The 22,923-nt window shown below is 40.9% G+C and overlaps 1 protein-coding gene across 1 annotated transcript in view; it reads left to right on the forward strand.

Annotated features, from left to right (window-relative positions):
• Positions 1-10,064: 10,064 nt before the first annotated feature.
• Positions 10,065-22,923, forward strand: part of PIN4 (peptidylprolyl cis/trans isomerase, NIMA-interacting 4) — a 111,298-nt gene continuing 98,439 nt past the window's right edge. The window contains exon 1 of the mRNA XM_044057048.1: positions 10,065-10,277. Coding sequence (XP_043912983.1) covers positions 10,232-10,277 — 46 coding nt within the window. The 5' untranslated portion in view covers positions 10,065-10,231. The remainder of the gene's footprint in view (positions 10,278-22,923) is intronic.

The raw sequence follows: 22,923 nt of genomic DNA on the forward strand, positions 1-22,923 counted from the left end.
TGGCCCTGCCAGAGGAAGGGGGGGGGGACCAAAAGACAACAGCCATAAAAAATGACAGCACTTATATACTGTTCTTTCTATAAAATGCTGTCTCATTTTTTCCTGAATTCTGCCTCCCACTGGCATAGCAGGTCAGAGCATTGTCTATGCAGTTCACTATAGTAATGTTTGCACTGCTCACCAGAGCTGCTAATGCCAGTGGCATCACTCATCTCATTGATCTGGCAAGCTAAGTGCCAGTCATCAATATTTCATAAAGTGCTATCATAATGGCCAATCAGGCACTCCTAAAAATTCCTCGGTGACAGTTACAAAAAGACCTTAGCTCCCTAGATGTACCAGGAAAGAGCCCTAGTAAACTCAGTACTTGAACAGTTTGTGTCCACTCAATAATCCTTCACAAGGAGCAAAATGGTAGTCCTGTCCACATGGTTGCATATTATGGACACCACATGAAGCATTATCATCTGGCAGTGACAGTGAGATAGCAAAATTGTCACTAGCTCAGACAGTTGGCATTAAGGGCTTATCAATATCTGTGCATGAGCATAGAGAGCACATATCATATTAGTCTGGGAATGACTATGGATGAGCAAGGTAGCACTGCCTGGGTCTGACAGCATAATATTTATGGCAGCAGTTCAAAAACAACTGTGCCAAGTTACCTCATTATCATACCCACCAAGCAATTAAGCCCATTGTAGCATGATAAAAGCCATAGTTTTCACACTCTAGAAGAGCACATCAGGATAAACAGGAACAGGAATTCAGAGTAGAAGACTTTGAACTTCAATACAAGTATAATGAAAAAAGACAAGACAGCACATAACATATTTCAGCACTGTCCTGAGCACTCATGGTGCATGACAGCAACAAAGACACATAGGAAACAGTAGACTGAGTGAGGGTATCACATCACAAGAGTATAACAGAACATTCTTCATCCCGGGGGGGGGTCATCCTGATAGAGAATATAACACAAGAGAATGGCAAGTGAATGCTGAAATCTGGAGCCATATGGTGAACTAAGCACACTGATTGCAAGACATGTTACAAGGGCAACAATGGCTCCTAAACACAGGTCATGGCATTGCCATGCAATGAAAAGGAGGTGAGAGGCACAGGATGTGCACAGTACAACCATCCATTAGCACAGTCAATACCAGACAGGGTGGGAATGGTCACAAAACAATAGCAGACAGATATATGGCCACCAAATGAATTGAAAGGGGCAGTTCTGAGACAGAGGGATTTGCCATAGACACTCAACTACTCACACACACACACGCACACACATGCACACACACACACACACACACACACACACACACACACACACACACACACACACACGCATGCGCATCCTGACTAACAAGTGTAACCCATAGGAGTAATTGCCTTGTCATGGGCCCAATAAAATGGCAACATCTGGAAAAGTTCACCACCAATGAGACTCAGATGCTGCTGCAGACCCTGCAAGCATATGGCAGTCACATCCTTGGAAAATGTAAAGCCAACAAAGGCTTTCCAGGACCAGGTCCATCAGGAAGTGGTGCTGGGCATCAATGGTGTGTGTGTGTGTGTGTGTGTGTGAGGAGTTATAACAGAAAAGTAGTACTGGTGCATTACAGGTTCACTAATATGATACTGCATGCCAAGAGAAATGCACAAGATATATCCAGGGGCAGGTCCACTACAAAAGGTGGACCTCCAACACAGAAGTGGCTCATAGAGATGGAAGAGTTCCCGGTAACCCTGTCTGGGGTAGTTGAATGAATTCTAATATCTGTTGGTGGCTTAAATGTGAGAGCTGGGATAGCAACGACTACCCAAGTGTCTGTAGGGGATGCACCAGTTTACGAATAACGTGTATATTTTTAGTTATACATTGACCCACATGTATCAAGAAGCTATCCATCAGACAATCTAATGCATATGTTTTTCACCAGGTACATTGGGACTGCACCACAAGGTATACATGTGAACACATGCTATTCACATAAGTGACCTGTACCACTCTGTGTACACTAGTTGGAGAGATGAGACATATCTGCCAGTGACGCATGCTATCTTTATTCATTTCACAGGTTTCACTTCTGGAGGGTTCAGCACAACAGGTCTTCTGTGGCCAGTGATAATGGCAACATGCATATGGCACAGTTAGATAACACACTGGCACTGTCTTGCAACTCTAACAATGGAGGACACACACACACACACACATCCCCATCATATGAGGTCAAACAGGAGGGGCACACTGAGCTCCCTGCACTATTGTCAATGTGAGCCCAACTTAGGTTGCAGATGAGTCACCAGCATAGATGGCATCCATCAGTTGCACTTCCTCCAATGTGAGTGCACCCACCATGGGGAGAGATGTGCTGGGGGCTACTGCAGCCATGACTCCTGGTCTTTCCCTGACCAGGGTACCACACTTGGCATCAATTGGTAGATGCATATGTCAGCAATACAAGTAGAGACAGCTAACAACAATACCATGTTAGAGATAGTAAGCAATGTTCATGGCCCGTGTGAGGAATTGCAACCACTGCATGGCCTGTGAGATAGCCTGCAATGCAAGCAGAATGACTTGCTATGTATAAGGACCTGGAACAAACACATCTGCTGAAGGCACTGGTGGACCAAATGGCATCTGCTGGTGCATCCATGAGAATTCTGGCAATTGCCACCATGGCTGTACAAGGGTTTGGATGCATGGTGGATTGTCACAAGCCAGGCTTATGCTGATGGCACACATTATTCTAAAGACTGCATCATTATCACCCCTGTCCAAAGCAGCCACCATACCCAAAGGTAGCAAATTTCATGGCCATGTCCAATACTTATCTGACTGCACCACAGGGAAGCCCCTCTGGAACATCAACTCTGGTTTCCATAGCTCCATTCTATCCCTGTCCCGTTAGTCATCTGAGTGCAATGCCTAGCTATGGCCACGCTTGGGTCATGGATGGTGTCCATCTATTGGCTCTCAACATGTGGAGACAATCAGGGCTCCTATATATGCACCTAAAGTAATGTCTGATGTGCAGTATGGCCAGTCAAAGCACTGTAATGCATAGTCTGGGTGAGGTACCTACAGGTAGAAGCAAGCAAAATCTGAGGGTAATGCTACTCAATGCTAGAAGTCTAAACCTCAAAATGCATTCACTCGAGACACTCCTTAAAATGGAGAACATTGACATCTGTGCAGTGACAGAGACCTGGTTCAAGGCTCAAGAGAGCACCCCTGATTTACCAGGCTATAATTCATACCACACCTTTCAGCCACCAAACCTGGACCAAAGCACTAAAGGCAGAGGCGTGTCCATACTCATTAAGGATATCCACACATCCAGGCTAGCTGCTCAGCATAATGCATCTGAGATTATCCAAGTGCAACTAACTCTGGTCAAGACCGCAATACAATTTCAAAATAACATAAGTAAAGTTTGGACTTCAATAGTATCTGACATAACTAGATGGGAGCACTTAAATTTATCACTTTTATCAAAGGCCGCTATAATTAAAATGAACATTTTACCAAAATTTTTGTATCAATTCAATTCGTCTGATCAGATAATTCCTAGGTCTTTTTTCGAGAAAGTAAATAAAGAGTTAGCCAAATTTTTATGGTTTCCCAAATCCGTTAGAATCTCCTATTCTAGACTATCAATTTCTAAGGACAAAGGTGGTTTGGGATTGCCAAACTTCTATCTTTACTATTTAATTGTTTCATCAAACACGCTCTTAACTATATCTAATTTTAAAAATTGTAAAGGTATTAATTATCCCTTATGGGTTAAGATTTGGTATAATTACATTATATCTAAAAATATAAATCCAGAAGCTATTCCTTTTATTTCTTTAGATATGAAAACTACCAGTAAAATTTCTATCTTTCTTAAACAAAAGATTAAAGCTTTTCAAGCTTTATTAAAATTATGTAATCTAGATAAGTTTTCTCACCTTTTTCAACCACTTCATCTAAATCCTAATATAATGATAGATAACACTCCTTTTAACCTAACAAATTATCCTCTAATAAAAAATTTAAAGATCTGGGATATCCTGAAATATAATGACTTATCCCTAACAGATTGGTGTAAAATTCTGAATGTCAGTTGGAATTATTCTACAATACTACGCCAACTAAGAGAAGTAATTGAGGGTAAGTATGAACCCATATAACTTATAGAACATGAATTAAATAATCTAAATACGATAATTAAAACATTATCTTCATCAGTTCAAACGTTATCAAAATCATATAAATTGATAAAGAATCTAGTGCTGGATCAGAACTGTCTCCTCTCAAATTTCTGGTTAAATTATAATTCTCAAATAACTGAGAATCAAAATTTGGCAATCAGATATACTAGGGAATTTACTCCATTTAAGAAATTGCTGTACACACAATTAATGATTAACAATGATGCTTACTATACACCATATAAATTAAATAAATTTAATCCTAATAAATCCCCATCATGCACATGTTGTTCCTATCCCCAAGCTGACCTCTTACATATTCTATGGTATTGTCATTTTTCTCATAGATTATGGACCTCTTTGAAAGTAAGACTACAGAGAATGGGCTATCATAAATCTACGCTGTCCTGGGAATTTGCTATACTTCATATTCCGATAACTTATCTCTCAAAATTGGACACTCAAGTTATTATTTTTATTTGCTCTTTAATAAAACTTTACATAACTCAAAACTGGCTTGATCGTACCAAATTGAACCGGGATACTTTCCAAAAAATGGCTTACTTATATATTGATGCTCAAAAAAATATGGTTAAGAGTCCTAAGAAAATGGCTTTAAAAAACTTAGTATTAGAGAAGGTTTTAAATATTATTAATAATTAATACCTTTAAATCTTTTTCTGGTCTTGGTGTTTGGTATAATTTTTATACCCATAATTGAAATACATCAATTCATAGAATTTTTTTTTTATTTCAAGTTATCATTTATTTCCTGGTTACCTATTGTATATATTGTATATATTGTGTGATGTTATTATTATTTTATCTCTTTTCCCTATGCTTATAAGAGTTGCAATTTGTTTAAACAAAGTTGTTTATATTTATTCAACTCCTAATGTATTGTTTATAAATCAATAAAAAGTTTTTTGAGAAAAAAAAAAAGACCGCAATACAAATTGTAACTTGCTACAGATCCCCACCATGCCCTAGGATTCCCACTCCTCATTTCTTGATACACTGGAAAATATTAGGGTACAACCCAACACCCTCATAATGAGCGATTTCAATTACCCCACCATTAAATGGGAAAACTACTCATGTACCAACTCTTTTGCTCAACGTTTTCTGGAATTCATAAATTCCAACACCTTGGATCAACTTATCCACACCCCCACCAGGGGCAGCAATATCCTAGACCTGGTCATTACCAACATGGGCGACCGGTGTTCGACACCAGAGGTCAATTCCTCGTTGGTCATATCCGACCACAAGCTCATCACCCTAGACATCCACATCCCACCCCCACACTCCATTAGGGAAACCACTGTAAAAAATTTCTCCAAAGCCAACTTCAAGCTTCTTAAGACACAAGTGGCAAACTTCACAACACACATGCAGAAGGACAATAGAGGTACGACTGCTGAATCCTACACAAATGCACTTTATAAGCACTTATATGAGTGCATGGATCGTGCTATCTCTGACAGAACTAAGATGCTATCCTCCAAAAAAGGAAGCCAATCTGGTGGTCCCCTGCCATAAACAAACTCTACAACAGAAGAAAGAAACTGTTGCAAAAAAGAGTAAAATCCCATGATTGGAGGAACTCTGTAGTCAGCCTCAGTAAGAAGCTGAGATCCCTCATAAAATCCTCCAAAGCTAGCTATGAAAACAAAATCACCACTGATTCTAAAAACAACCACAAAGCATTCTATAGCTATGTCAAGAATCTCAATCGCAACACTCAAATCTGCTCTGAGTTACAGCACAATGGCACTAAATATACAGAACCAACTGATATTGCCAACATCCTGGCAGATAGGTTCAGTGCTAACTTTACCCCCCCCCCTAAAGGGCCCATCTCTATACCAGAAGAATGCAAAGTTCTTGTAATCACGGCTGCACAGGTAAAAACCACACTCTCCAAAGCCAAGAACACAGCATCCATGGGACCTGACAACATCCCAGGCTGCATTCTACATGAACTACAGAATGAACTGGCACCCCACCTAAGCACCATGTTCAATCATAGCCTCACCTCAGGCTTTGTGCCCACTGAATGGTGCACAGAAACGGTTATCCCACTCCACAAAGGGAGAGCCACCACGGACCCCAGGAACTACTGCCCCATTAGCCCAACGAGCTTGGTCTGCAAGGCCATGGAACGTATCATCATGGAACTTATAAACAAAGACATTGGCAATCTCCAAACTCTGGGCCCCACCCAGTTCGGGTTTGTAAAAGGCAGATCATGTCTCCTAAACCTGAAAGACTTCTTTGAAGCAGTCACCAAAGCTGTAGACGAGGGTAAGGTGGTTCACACAGCCTATCTAGATCTCGTCAAGGCTTTTGACACCATCCCCCACTCTGGAATTATAGATAAACTCACTAAACTAGGTATAAATCCCTATGTCACTAGATGGGTTGCCAACTGGCTCACTGGCAGAACCCACACTGTGAAAGTAGCAGACTTCAAACCAGTGACAAGTGGAGTACCACAGGGTTCAGTCCTGTGTCCTCTCCTGTTTGGTATCTACTCTTTGGCTAACGAAGTTCACAGATGACTGCAAACTAGGAGCCATAATCAAAACTCCTAATGATGTAGACATCCTACAAAAGGGCCTCACTGAGACAGATGCCTGGTGTCAAAGCCATGGCCTCAAGCTCAATGCCAAAAAGTGCATTGTCATCCCCTTTGGTAAAAACTCTGTACCCATGAGATACCACATAGGTGGTAGTCTACTTAACACCAAAAGTGTGATGAGACCTTGGGACACAGGTGGACAGTAGTCTCTCTTTTGATAACACATCTCCACAGTAGTCAGGAAATCCTTTTACATGGCACACCTCATCACAAAAGGTTTCTCATCCAGGAAAAAAGAGGTCATTGTTCCCCTCTACTTGTCACTCATTAGACCCATTATAGAGTACAACGCCCCTTTTGGTATGTACCTCACAAGACATCTACAACAACTGGAAAGGCTGCAGAAATACCTCACAAAGAGGATTACCAGCCTCAAACAGATGCTCTACGCAGACCGTCTCAAAAAATTCCAGCTTTACTCCATCGCATATCGCCTACTCAGAGGCGATCTCTGCCTAACATACAAAGCTATGTTAAACCCAGAGCTGTTGGACATGCTCCACTTAAGAAAATCCCATTCCCTCCAAGCTACAGGTTCTAGGGATCTAAACCTTGTCACCACAATAAACAGAACATGCTGGAGGGATAGAGTCCTGTCCCAGAGACTTCCCATTCTCTGGAACAAACTACCTATGGATATCAAACAAAGCTCCTCATTAGCACTCTTCAAGAAAAATCTTGATGATTGGATGAGAAATAGGAAATTCCCCCCGGGGATCACCTCTGTGGCTCTGCTTGACAGGGGCACAGGAAAATAATTTTCTTGGGTGGTGAAAGCCAGGGTAACTTTTTGGCTAGGCTTATATAGGCCAGTAGCCTAGTACCTACCTATGAACCTATAATGATTGCATATGTTTTATTCTGTATTATCCTTGTCAAAACTCATAGTGGTGGAAAGTCTTCTCGTGGTTCGTCTGCCTTTGTCTCTATTCTCACAGCTATAGAAAACAGTCAGCTTACTGAAATCTTGTAAAAGATGTTACAAAAGCTTTTAATCTAGTCGATCAAAATATCCTTAACTGCCTCACACCCAGTTGCTTTGGCCCTACCCCATATGGTGGTTCAAGGGCCACCTTTCCAGCTAATTAAGTACAACATGGTTCAAATTTTTATTCTCTAAACCTCCTATATTCTCTGATGTTCCTCAAAGCTCAGTCTCAAGCACCTCGCATTTAAGAATCATCAGCCCTTTTCCTTTAAACTTGCCCCTTTTAAGTATTGTTCTTTAAGGTGATGATCTTGTCATTTCTAGGTCTTTTGCCTATACGAATTCCATGAAAACAAAGTTCCTTCAAGATCTATTGAAATTCCTTAACTGGACTGACAGCAAACACCTTATACTAACATGAGAATTATGATATTTGTTACTAACACCAAACTATTCCCTCTCAACTTATTTGGCAGCTACAAAAATATCACTGATTAAGAATGCTTCAAGCTTATCTGGAGTATGTTTTTCTCTTCCCCCAACAAGTCTGACAATTTTTGGTAGGGTGAAACAGTATCAAAGCGCACTGTGTAAATCTGACGTTTCTTGCTACACCCCTGTGGCAATCACTTCTGTTGTCTCTCAATTAGTCCAGGACTGTGTTAGGCACAAGTAGCCTATTCTAAGACAACAATACTTAGCAATCCAAACAGTATATACACAGAATACTAAAAATTATTTATTTATTTGACATTTGTTAACTGGGGTGATCCAACTGAGCTGAGGCCCATTTTCAGTGGAGTCCCGAGGAAAAAAATTCCAGTACATAGACAAAAATTCTAATTATAATTGCACATTATTACTCTGAAATAACATTGTAGAATTAACACAATTACATAACAAATTTAAGTACAGTAGAAAAACATTTACATGGTAATAGCATATTTTTTTTGTATTGTACTTCAATTGAAAATGTGGGGTAGAAGAGTGAGAATGAGGAGAGTGAGGAGAGTAAGATAGTGAGGTGGGTTAAGTTAAAGAGAGGAAAGACAGTTGTGTGAGACACAGTATGCACATATTTACATAGGTTCTTGTTTATTCTGCTTGTTTGTCTTTTCGGCTTTTGCCGGTTAGGGGTCGCCACAGTGGAACTCCGGTCCGCTAATGATTGGCAGTCTATTTTTATGGTGCCGAGTTGCCAGCCCGACACCCAACCTTCAGCGAAGGCACGCCCATTCACGAATGTCTTTCGGAGGCCACTCGACTGCGAGGAGGACATGCAGACTCCACACAGAAGGCACTCCAGCTGAGAATCGAACAGGAGAACCTCTTGCTGTGAGGCTACCGCTGTACCGAAATACAAAACAACCATTGGGCATGTAGTTATCAGGGTACTCTTGAGACATCACAGAACCATGCTGTTCAACTATAATGTTAATTTAATAAACACAACTTAATGTTTATGCTCCTGCATACCTCTCAACCTTAGACCAAGAAATCTGGACAAAGTCATACAAATGCCCAAAAATAGGGACACTTTAAATATTGCTCTTACAAACTTAGAAAATTGATAGAACAATAGGATTGCATTAACATACATTTTCTGAAGGATATGAAATGAAGTTTGAAACTCAAATGTCTATAAATATTTTTTGGCTTCATTTCTCAATGATCTGCCAGAAAACCACAATTTTATGAAAATTAGACAGACAATCTGAAGCAAAATTCCGGACATTCTGTGAAAATCTGTACAGTTGACAGGTATGTGCTCCTCTTCTTTTGTCAATGTCTCAAGTTAATAGAACTAATATTTTAAAAGTGTATCTGATTATTTCTGGATTTGTCCCATATTCTATTAAAATGTGGCCCTGATTGGTTAAGAGCTGTGAGCTGCTATGCTGCCATCGTTCCGGGAGATGAAAACAATCAGGACTATTACTTTACAGTTATAATCTAAACTACAGTATAACAGTTAACCAAGTCCTCCTCATCAACAGTTTAACGTCTGACCACTATCACACCTGGCGCTGTTAAAAAGCGAAATACTGTACTATGTTATGCTTTACCGGCGCTCAGAAAACTTTATTGCTTGTTGTAATGACGCCTATTATACGCGATGCCGGTACTGCAAGGTTCTGGAAAACAAAACTTATAGGCCCCCAAACGCATGGTCTGAGGTGCTTATTGCGCTGCCTGATTGTGTTCAATAAAAAACACTTAAACTGTACAGTATAGCTATATAAATGCACAGTTGTATATATAGCCCTTTTAAAGCATATATAAAGTCGATGTTGACTTAGATATTTTAAATAAGGAGTCCACAGCCTTGCGAGGTCCTTTTTATGAAGGCGGGGTGTGATCGTCTTGTGGGCATGAAGTGCTGGTAGTGGTGCCTAGAGCTGTTGGAATTATTTTCTCTTTGAGGTTTTGGTTCGTAGGAAGTACTCAGTATGCCTCCCAAAGGGAAAGGCGGTGGGGCGAAAGGTGGTGGAAAAGGTAGGATTCTACGTTAGTTGTAAAGCCCATACCATTATTGATTAAATCTTGTTGAGGTAATTATAAAAGTTTTATTGTAAGGGACGGGCAGAGCCAAAGTCTTTGGGAGGGGTGGAATGAACTGTCCCGTTCATACTTCTGAACCTTAGCTTAAAAAATCTGGACAAAGTGGGGTGGGGGGTCTTCAAAATTGAGAAAAATTATAAATACTGCTGTTATAAACTTAGAAATTTGCTAGAATGAAAGGATTTGTATTAGCATGCAATTTCTGATGAACCTGAAGTCTGAATCTCCGATATCTGTCATTATTTATTGACTTCATTTCTCAATGATTTACCACAAAACTACAAAGTTTATGAGGAACATGCCAACAATCTGGACAGTTGAAAGGTGTGGTGTCCCTTTTCTTCACTTTCCGTATTCATTTGGAGTATTTGATCTGGGGCGGGTTTAACTGTCATGTTTTTTACAGTGGATATTTTCGCCTGGCCATTTTTTCATAGGAAGAGGACCATAATATGCCAAGCCATGAGTTACCTTTAAGTAGATACATTTAAAAGAGTTCGTGCCTATCTTTTCAAGCACATTGTAGTGTTTACCTCCCAAATTGGGAAGGGGCTGTTAATTACACTACTGGTGTAAATGTATGCCTTTCCATCCACTCATCAAGACTAATCTTAAAGGCTGGCAGGCGAGGCGAGTGTACTGGCTGCTCACCGGCAGTTTCGCGCGTGAGTGGGCGTGGCCAGTGTGATTGACAAGCCCAAAACCTAGGAAGTGGTAAGGAAATTAAACGCATACCTCTCAACTGTCCCTGATTTTGACTCAAATTTTAGCTCTGTCCCTCTTAATCCCTCCTAAAACTAGTGACTTTTGGAGGAAAGGTGGTGAATTACACTTAATGAATAATGACAATAATTAAGAGTTATAGACTTCTTTTACTTCGGAAAATGTGTATTAATTCATATGCTCTGATTCTGTCAATGTTTCAAGTTAATGGCACTAATATTTTAAGTGTCCCTGATTTTTTTGTGACTTGTCCCTGATTCTGTTGAAATTTGTCCCCGATTGGTTGAGAGGTCCGATGATTGGCATACCATGTATATTACCCCATGATGACATGCATATAATGAATGTAGATGAGCAGCTCAGTACTATATATTCCTGTGATAGTTTATTTGTTTGTAATACTGGTACGCATTGACCTTGTTTTGATTTTTGCTTAATATAAAGTACTACATCTAATCCTATATAAGTATCCCAGTGAATATAAACAATTACTTTTTCCATTTGTTTTTGCAGGGGGCAAGCCCCCGTGCACCCCCCCTTGTAGTCGGTTCTTGGAGTTGGTATATTCAAATAGCGGAGAGTGGGGGGGTGCAGCACCCCCACAAGGGGGTGCAGGGGGCTTGCCCCCTGCAAAAGCAAAGGGGAAAAAGTAAATGTTTATATTTACTGGGATCTCTTGTACAGTTGTTGTAATACGACGGATTAGGATTACTTGTAGTAGTTTGTCAATTTGGCAGTTGTATTCCAGCATTTTTTATGCTGAAACAGCTAAGCATACACATAACTGTGATTACTCATCAAAATGAATATTCATGTCGAGGAAGCCACATCATTTTTGGTTATTCATAAGTACAGCAAGACTTCAACCAGCTGGGGTGGGGTTGGGGCGGCGCTTGCTACTGCGCATCTGGTGAGCCAGTACATTACAATATCACTGGCTGGCAAAGTAATACTTTGCTTCAAGTATTTTAAGGAAACGTTGTTTAAGGTAATAACGTGATCTTTGTTATATGGGCTTTGTATTAAAACATTACTCCACCGCGATTTTTGCGCAGGAATGGGCGTGACCTGCATGATTGACAGGACAATCCCATGTGATGTTGCATGGTAATCACGAGTGAGTGACAAGCCATGCAGATTATCAAGTGGCCTGGTGAATATTCATACGATCATACTTTGGCCATACCTCTCAGCCTGGTAGAGCAAGGAAATCTGGACAAAGCCACCAGTAATGGGGGACAAAGGCCCCAAAATAGGGACACTTTTTAAATATTGCTCTTACCAACTTAGATAATTGATAGAATAACAGGTTTTGCATCAGCATGAATTTTCTGAAGGGTATGAAGTCTGAAACTCAAATGTCATTTTCTAACAATTTGCCAATGATTTGCTAGAAAACCACAATTTTATGAGAAACGGAACAAACGTATGAGGCAAAAATCTGGACATTCTGCGAAATTCTGTAAAGTTGAGAGGTATGCTTTGACATTCTTGAAATAGGGCCATTCCAAGAGAGTTTTTCAGTATGGAGTTAAACTCAAGTTGGGGCTGGCACCTTTTCAAATGCCCAGAGTGGGACAATTGGGGTACAAACATTAGATTTTGCAGGCCAAAACATACCCACGGCCAGTACAAGGGACAGAACTTCACTTTTTTGCCTAAATAAAAGCTTATTCTTGCAGCATTTTAGTTGCTTGTTTTGTTTCTTATAACATTTAGGTGTTTTCGATACAGAATAACTGTTTTATGCAAGTATTACATAAAATATAGGAAATAATTTTGTCCTAATATCTCAGGAAATTTACCATTTTTACAATTTTTTTGCAGGACACAACTGCCCAAAGAGGGACTGTCCTTTGCAAAGTGGGGCAGGTGGTAACCCTAAACTCAGTATGTACTATATGTTTGTACAGGAATTGCTTTAGCGGGGTCCCCCATGTTTCTTTAATATACTGTTGAGCAGTAATGCTTTTGCAGGGGGGAGTGTGCTTGCCACATTACAGAAGCAGCATGAAAGTGCATTTTTCTACCAGATGTCACAGCTGCTTAGGTTCATGCCTCGTTTGAGTTGCATTCAGGTTGTAGTTAGAAGCATGAGGCATTTAGTGTTTGCAATGTTCAGTATTGTATAATATCGGTGCACAGTGAAGGGTGATAGAATAGCGGCTGAATCATTGTTAAAGTGTACTTTTTATAATGTATTGCATTCCGTGTTTTTTTTTTTTTTTTTTGTTATGTAGGTAACACCAACAGCTAATATGCGCATATATTTCAACATTCTATATTTTTGATTTCTGTACCACGCACTTACAGCAACGCCGAGATTTAACTATTTAGAAAGTCTTGCATATTAATTTTAATGGTGAAGGTCTTCACATGTTTATTCAGAGTAATACTAGCAAAAACAGTCATACGCAGGGTGGTGGGTGGAGTTTGGGTGGTCCTTGCTACTGCGCAGCTGGTGGGGTGTTGTTCTAATACAAAACCAAAAAGAAGACATTGGTAATGCTTTGCTTAAAAAAAGTGTCGGTAAGATTTAGAATAACTGGTGAGTTGAATGATGGTTATTAAAAGTAAATCTGCATAAATACAGTTTAACAGACAACTTAAAGAGGGTCTTAGTGGAGATTGAGTAGCCACATTCTACAGGGATGCATAAATCAACTCCAAGACTTTGACAGCAATGGAAAAATTGATTTGAGGGTCAATGCAATCTTCTTAGCACAGGTAATGTACCACATTACTGCAGAATTCTCTGCAAGCTGTAATCTTAACTCGTTGGTGTAAAGTCCAAGGTAGAGGGCTTTACAGTAGTCAAGGTGAGAGATGTCAAAGTTTGAATAGTTGTAGACAGATTTTCTTTGGATATCAAGTATTTAATCCCCATGAAATATTCCTCAGATGAAAGCAAGATGGATACTATGTCTGATCTTTGAATGTCAGAATAACATCATAATCATACATATTTGATACAGATTCAAATTTGTTTTGTAATTTTTTTTTTTTAATTTCTCCAAGTCTTAGGATCATAGGAAATTACTAGGCTAATGGCTCTGGTGCCCTTACAAGCCTAGCCAAGAGTTTATTCCCAAAAATGAAACCACAATCGGCACCTGTAGCCCCTGTCAGTGAGGGACACAGGTGGAATCCCTGGGACAAATTTGTTGTTGCCCATCCATTCATCAAGGTTGCGCTTGAAGAGGGTCAGTGACGTACTTTGTTTGACATGTATGGGAGTCTATTCCAGAGACAGGGCAGCCTCTGGGAGACAAACATGTCTCTCCAGCAGGTTTTGTTAATGGCACATATTAGATTTAAGCCTTTTAATTGGGTACTACATAAGGAGTTAGACTTACAGATATGGAGCATCTGTAGTAGAGCAGGGTCCGAGATTGCCTTGTAGGCGAGAGACAGATAAACTCTGAGCAATCTGTATGATACGTAGTAGAGTGATAGTGATTTGAGCCTGTCCACACAGGCCAGGTGTTGGAGACCATGTATTCTCTTAGTGAGGTATTTCTGTGGCCTTTCCAGTTGGTGCAGGTGTTTGGAGAGGTACATACCAAACTGGGTGTTGTACTCAATTATTGGCCTATTGAGGGAAGAGTACAGAGAGGTAATGACCACCTTTTTTTCTGGATGCAATCCTTTTATTTATGAGATGAACCAGGTAAAAGGCTTTTCTGACCATTGCCGCTACATGATAGTGAAATGTGAGATTGTCGACTTGTGTACCCAGGTCTCTCACCACAGGTTGTGTGCTTAGGGGGTTGCCGCTAATGTGGTAATTGGTAGGGGCCATGTTTTTGATGAATGCTATGATAATACATTCTTTTGCATTTAACTTAAGCCCATGACTTTGGCACTAGTCATTTGTTGTTGTGAGACCCTCTTGAAGTATGTTAACATCATTTGGGCAGTCAATGGCAGCACCCAACGTACAGTCATCTACAAACTTGGTCAGACACAGGCCTTTTGTCTTTGCCTGGACCTCTGAGAAGTAAATGCCAAACAATTGGGTCCCAGGACAGATCTCTGGGGAGCACCACTAGTGACAGGTCTGCTATTGGAGGTAGTGGCAACTATTTTGACCTTGTGGGCCCTATCAATGAGCCAGTTGGCCAACGACCTGAAGAGATGGGGATTTACGCCAAGTTCTGTTAGTTTTTTAATGATGCCCTAGTGGGGGATTGTGTCAAAGGCTTTGGCCAAGTCAAGGTGTGCTGTTTGTACTGAAAAGACCCATTACTCCTACTGCTATTGGAACTGTCTGGATATCTCTCTTCCACATTGCTGTTGTTTCTGCCTGCAAATCCTGATATTTATGACTTTGTGTCTCTCTGTACGCAGGACACTAGTCATTGGGCGTGGCGATTTCAATGACCAGTGCTACTTTTGTCTTCTTTTGTATGGACCATTATATCCAGTTTTCTAGCATCTAACATTTGAACAGTTGGTAAGGGATGATCCCATGTGATGTAGACCATCATTTTCTATGATGCTTTGTGGCTCATGTTTCCAGTGTTTTTCAGCCAATTCAGTGCCATAATGTTTGCACAATCCCCAGTGCAACAGTCTTGCCACATTATTATGCCTTTCAGTGTACAGTCCTTCTGCCATTAGTATGTCACAACCAGCAATGAGGTGTGCAACTGTTTTCAGTTGTTTTACGAAACCTACATTGTTTGCTTCTCCCATATGTTCAATGGACTTTGTAAACCAATATGTACATAGCCTACTATCTTGGGCCACCAATATTAACCTTTCATCTCTTGGCTTGAATTTGCCTCTCCTTAACCATTCCTGCATTTGATCCTGATCAACTTGATGTTCTTCCAGAAGTTTTCTATACTTGCAACTATATTTATGCATTTTCCACATTTCTTGCTTTCTCATCTGGTCCTTCACCTTATTGTCTTTTGTTTTTTGTCACATTCAGTTGCTGCCTGATTTTTTTTATCTACTTCTGGTTTGATTTTCATTCCTGCTTGACGCTGATATGCTTCTGCTAGATTAAGCCAGAAGCCATCTTAGATTTATAGGTTCATAGGTTCATAGGTTCATACTAGGCTATCTGCCCAAGGGCATTTATAAGCCTAGCCCATAGTTATGTGGCTTTCGCCACCCCTTTAGTAACTATGCCTATCATTTTGCTGTGCCTCTGTCAAGCAGTGACGCTGAAGTAATCCCTGGGGTATATCTGCAATCTCCCATCCATTGGTCAAGATTCCTCTTGAACAAGACCAGAGAGGTGCTCTGCCTCACATGTACCGGGATTTTGTTCCACAGCATAGGGAGTCTCTGGGTGATGAATCTGTCCCTCCAGCACGTTCTATTTATAACCGTGTCAAGGTTTAAGTCTCCCGCCCTTGTGGTTCTGAGGGATCTAGATTTTTTGAGGTGAAGCATATTCATCAAATCTGGGTTTGACATGGCCTTATATGTCAGGCACAGGTCACCTCTGAGCAAGCGGTATGAGACTGAATAGAGCTGGAGTTCTTTCAGTCGGGCAGCATAAGACATATTTTTGAGACCCTTTATCCTTTTGGTGAGGAACTTTTGGGGCCTTTCAAGCTGCAGCAGGTGTCTGGTCAGATACATTCGAACGGGCATTGTACTCAATCATAGGTCTAATAAGTGATGAGTACAGGGGACGATGACCTCCCTTGATCTAGATGTGAATCCCTTCATGATCAGGTGGGTGATATAGAAGGTTTTCCTAACTACTTTAGCAACATGAGTGTCGAACGGAAGGCTGCTGTCAACCTGGGTCCCCAGATCTCTGATGACTTTTTCTGTGCTCAGTGGATTGCCACCTATATGGTAGCTAGGGTAGCCTTGTTTTTCCCAAAGGGTATGACTATGCATTTTTGGCGTTTAACTTCAGGCCATGGCTCTGGCACCAGTTATCCATTTCTGTGAGGCCCTTCTGGAGGATATCTGTGTCAGATGTGTTTTCGACTATGGCCCAGTTTGCAGTCATCTGCAAACTTTGTCAGCCATAACCCTCCTGTGTTTGCTTGTACTTCAGAAAAGTAGATGCCGAACAAGAGTGGACCCAGGACTGAGCCCTGTGGGACACCACTTGTGACAGGCTTTGAGTCTGACATGGCTCCAGCAACTCTGACCCTGTGGGTTCTGTCACTTAGCCAGTTTGCAACCCATCTTGTGATGTATGGGTTTACATTCAAGCTGATGAGTTTTTCGATGATACCTGAGTGGGGTATTGTGTCGAAGGCCTTTGCCAGGTCGAGGTAGGCTGTATGGACTGCCTTTCCCTCATCAATGGCCTTGGTGACTGTCTCGAAAAAGTCAACCAAGTTTAAGAGGCAGGATCTGCCTTTGACAAAGCCAAACTGAGTTGGATCCAAAGTCTGCAAGTTCCTATGTCTTTATTTATGAGTTCCATTATGATCCTCTCCATGGCTTTGCAGATAAGGCTTGTCAAGCTAATGGGGCGGTAATTTCCAGGGTCTGTGGAGGCACCGCCCTTATGAAGTGGGACCACAGTCGCCGTGCGCCACTCCTTGGGTATGTATCCTGAGGTGAGGCTAAGATTAAACAGCTGTCCTAACTGTGGGTTTAATTCCTCATTGAGTTCATGAAGCACACAGCCGGGGACACCATCCGTCCCATGGATGCTGTGTTTTTGCCTTAGTGAGGGCAGTTCTCACCTGGGCGTTGGAGATGTTTGGGGGCTACAATCCTCTGGAATAGATATCTCTCCTTTTGGGGGAGGGGAGAAGTTTGCACTGAACCTGTCAGCCAGTATGTTGGCAATGTGTGTAGGTTCAGTAATTTTCACATCATTTTGAACTAATTCTGAGCATATCTGGGAGTTTCCTCCTAGGTTTCTAACATAGCTAAAGAAGGCCTTATGATTCTCTTTAGAGTCCTTGGCGATTTTTCTCTCAAAATTTGCCTTGGATGATTTTATGAGAGCTCTTAGTTTTTACTTATAATGATCAAAGGTGTCTTACCTTTCAAGGATTTTGCTCTATCTTGTAGTAGCTTCCTCCTTTTGTTGTAGAGCTTGTTTATGGCTGGGGTCCACCAGACTGGACGCTTGCCTTTGGTACAGAGAGTCTTAGTTTTGTTTGGGATTGCCTGATCCATGCAGTCCTGTAGGTGCTGGTAGAAGGCATTTGTAAGTGATTCAGCGGTTTGAGTAATGTTTACCACTGGCTCAGGGGCCTTAAAGGAGACCACACTAGTTTTAGAAGTGTGAAATCGGCTTTTGAGAAGTTTTTCACTGTGGTCTTTTTTGTTTCAGGTGGGGCGGGATGAGGACCTCCAGCGAGATTAGTTTATGATCTGATCTCACCAGTGAGGGGTATACTTCGGTGTTGAACATTTTGATCCCATGTTCGTGATGATGAGATCAAGTATGTTTTCTCCTCTTGTGGGGATGGTGACTAGTTGTTCCATGGAATTTGAGTTTATGAACTCCAGGAATCTTTGGGTTAGAGTGTTCGGGCTTGAGTAGTGTTCCCAGTCTATATTAGGGTAGTTAAAGTCACCTAGTATGATGGTGTTTGGAGATACATTTATCCCTCCAATGTTTTCAGGAAGGCCATGTGAGGTTCCTGAGTTTGAGAGGGTGGCCTGTAACATGCTACAAATTGCAGAGCAGTCTTGCCTATGGTTAATTGCACCTGGATGGTCTCCGATGCATCATGCGTTGCCACCAACCTTGAGGTGTGGGTGTCCTTTATGAATATGGACACCCTCCTTTCTTGGTGTTGTCCGGATTTTGGGGCCGAACGCATGATATGAGGTGAAACCTGTTAGTGCTGGGGTGCTCTCAGGAGCCTTGAACCAGGTTTCTGTCACAGCACAGACATCGATGTTCTCCATATTGAGAAGGGCCTCGAGTGCGTGCATCTTGAGATTGAGACTTCTGGCATTGAGCAGCATTACCCTTAGTTTTTTCCTTTTGGTGTTCTAGGGTGGTAGGTTTAGAATTTGAGCCTTGCCTAAAAAGGCACTATGGGGTGGCAAGAGCCTTTGCCAATATCCGGAAGCCCAGGGTGACAGGTGCAAGCCGTCCCTTGCAAGCAGCGTGGCTTGTCCAGCATGTCATCCCAGGCAGACAGACATTGATCCCTTTGAATGACACCAAAATTTAAGCCAATTATTAAAGCTGATCATCTTATCACTGTATTGTGGCATCATTCTAGGTGAAGGTAGGATACTGCTCAAGGTCAGGGTCATACCTGCCTGGGCTACATAATCAGAGAGCTCCTCGATGTCCCTTTTCATGTAGTCCAAGGAGGTGCGTCTCAGGTCGTTGACACCAGCGTGGACAATGACTGAGTCACTTGTACCTGCTGTTGAGAGACCTGAGTGCTTGTGTTATGTGGCGGATTCTAGCGCCTGACAGGCAGCTTACTGTGACCTTCTCTTTACTCAGTCTGGTGAGCGGGACGTCAGTGTGTCTGACTATGGAATCACCAATGACAAGTGTGTCTGGCATTTTGTTTGGCCTTAAGGGCTGTGACTGTTTGACACTCTGACTGTGTGGTCTATGTGTTGCATGTGTTGGGTCGTGAGGTGGTAGTTGTTTGGGTGTCTGCTTTGGTGGCCTCTGCTGTTTTGGTAAATTTTTGATCAGAGCCTCCGAGTATGTCTTTGTGTGAGTATGTGTATGATTTGAAGTTGTGATGGTACCATGTGTGACTGGGTATGTATTGTGTGTGGTTACCTTCTCCTCCTGTCTGGTCTTGCCAGTCCTATGTTGAGAGAGCTCAGCCTCCAGTTTGGCCGTATAGTTGCATCTCTCGCATGTATTTGTGTTTTGTGGGAGAAGGAGAGGATTGTCTGTGTACATGAGGCAGTTGTAACATTGCCTCAATATTCCCAGGTTCACCAGTTGAGCTGGAGAGGACACTAGCAACTGATCCCTCGACATACTAGAAGTAGTAGATAAAGAGACTTTCAAAGGACTCCGGGGGAAGTGGGTTTTAGGCTGGTTCTCCTCATGTTTCAAAATTTTCACTACGTTTGGGTCTTGTGAGGTCAGCTGATGTGTGTGCAGTCCCACAACTGCAGATCTGTACATTTAATAAATTTCAAGGAGGCCCATTTCTCGTTTGGAACGGGGAATATGTTATCTTGGTATGCACTGATTTTTATAAATCATTTGGTGAGCATGAAGCATCCTTCTTGTTTTCTTGTCTAGTCTATCCAACACGTTTTGGGTCAAAGCGAGTCCAAGAAAACACTGCAGCTTCCAGATGAAGTTTTATTACACCGATTAAGCGCTTTCGTCCAGCTAATTCATAGACTTCTTCAGAATCAAACACTTCAGCCACACCCCCTATTTATACCATTCATAAAAAGTTACATGACATTTTTTTACCAATGCAAATCCTGAAGTCAATAAACACCACGTATAAAACTTCTGTAAAATACTGTAAAAAAAAAAAAAATCTAATGACCTATTCAAAAATGTGTGTATGTATGTATATATATATATATATATATATATATATATATATATATATATATATATATATGTATGTATATGTGTGTGTGTGTATATATGCTTGTTAAAACATACACAGTTTTTAATTAGGTTTAATTGATTCTGAAGAAGTCTATGAATTAGCTGGACAAAAGTGCATAAATTCTGTAATAAAACTTCATCTGGAAGCTGCAGTGTTTTCTTGGGCTCGGTTTGAACCATTGGAGTTTGCTTTTTGGTTCTGAGTCTGTTGTGTCACGAGCATGTCGCAACTGAAGTGCAGTGGAAGCACTGTATTGCGACCAGGCGTCAGTTCTGATGAGCTGGGTAACAGCGTGGGTATGTTGACTCATCTAGTAGTAGTAGTTATCTGACCAAGTAACTGTTACTGTGAGACGGTTGCAGAGTAATTGTGAATTCAACAACACTCCCTCTTGTTTGGTGCCATTGGGACAATTGAATCATGACTCAGAAAAGACTGAGTGGTGAGTCTGTAAATAATGCATCAAATGATGTTAATCTCAATATATGGTTAAATCGGAATTTGAACTTTAATGCTCACTCTAATCATGGCATTGGTACGTTTCAGCAGTCATTAACCAAGTTAGAGGATATTTTACTGTGGTACCATAAATTGCAAGTGGAGAACACGTATTTATCTGAGTACATTAAGGTTAAGAGGGTTCTGCAGGGACTCAAGAGTTGGAAGTTTCCCCACTGGGCTTATGCCTGGGTCTCTTTTACATTTGGAACTTTTGGATTTCTCATATGACTTTTTTATGAATGGGATAAATAGGAGGTGTGGCTGAAGTGTTTAATTGATTCTGAAGAAGTCTGTGAATTAGCTGGACGAAACACTTAATCTGTGTAATAAAACTTCATCTGGAAGCTGCAGTGTTTTCTTGGACTCGGTTTGAACCATTGGAGTTTGTGTTTTGTTGTTTTTTGGTTCTGAGTCTGTTGTGTGACCAACACGTTTTGGGGCCAGTCAGTCACTACAAAACTGTAAGGACAGGAATAGCAAATTGGTTTATAGCATGAATTTTGTTCAAGTTCTTTTATACACATTCTTGTCCCAACCTGTTTTCTTGGTGCTGCAGCTTTCCTGCTTTAAAGGTTGCTTTTGCACATTTATCAAGACCAAATGACATTTCTTATATCATCTGAAAAAGTTTTGACAACTTGCAGTTGTGCTTTCAGTTCGTCATCTGATGAGCTATACAGTTTCAAATCATTAAGAGAAGATGAGAAGTCTTTATACTTTGTTGTTTTCTAAGAGTCAAATTATAGCCATGGCCTAAGCAGTTAAGTAGACGGCTTAATGGGTTAAGGGTAAGACAGAGTAGCAGCAGTGGCAGAGTTGCCCTGGAATATCCTCCTTTGAATTATTATCCCAGGGATAAAAATTTGTCCTTTATCATGGCTTGATTGCAAAGTGGTCTGCCACTGTTTCATGGCCACTATAATGTAGTCGATCAATGTAGGGTGTATCTTATACATTTTAAGCACTCTCTTATCCATGAATGTGGGATACTATCACATGCTTTCTTGCAGTCAGTCCATGCCATACTTAGATTCTTCCCCTTTTTTAGAGTTCTCAACTATGACTTTATTTAACAACAAATGATCCTTTGTCCCATATGACTTTTTTTTATTGCCCTTTTGTTCTGTTGCCATAATTGAGTTTTCTTCTAAATGACAATAAACTTTGTCGGCATCAATTCCAGTCAATAGTTTATGTTGTCAGAAGGCAAGTTATTGGCCTATAATTTTTAGGGTAGCTTGCAGGCAAGTTATTGGCCTATAATTTTTAGGGTAGCTTGCAGGCTCCCTCTTAAGTAGGAGCATTGTTTTTCTTGTTGTTAGCCAGGTTGGCATTCAGGGTGCACATTTAAATGGTTCTTGCTCATGGCTAAATCCTTTTGCAAAGATGTTGATACTTTTAACCAGAAGTTAGGTTCTGCATCTGGGCCTAGGGTTTTCCAATTACAGGCTTTTCTTAACTTTGTTTCAACCTCTCTGGCTGTTGCTTCATCCCATTTCATATTCTGTATGTTTAAACTCTTGTATTCTTTCTTTTACTTCTATCCATTTAGCATCTTTGTTGTGTTCCACAGGATCGTCATAAATACTTCTCAAAAATACATCTATTTCTTCCTTTTTTTGGTGGTCTTTCAATTCCTTTTACGTTGTTTCCCAATTCTCTATAAAACTTTTTTGGGTCATCAATAAATTGCTTATTTTGTACTTTTCCTTTATATTTATCTGTGTATCTTCTAAGTTTTTCCACCTGTGCTGAGATTTTTAGTTTATTTGGATATTGCATGATAGTGCCTGATCTGTTCTAATAGTGTGCATTGCTTTTGTTGCATCTATCTTTCTATGCATTTT

Source organism: Protopterus annectens, chromosome 15.part0 (assembly GCF_019279795.1).
Source record: "Protopterus annectens isolate FY-2018-M chromosome 15.part0, PAN1.0, whole genome shotgun sequence".
In the NCBI taxonomy this organism is placed as follows: Eukaryota; Metazoa; Chordata; order Ceratodontiformes; family Protopteridae; genus Protopterus; species Protopterus annectens.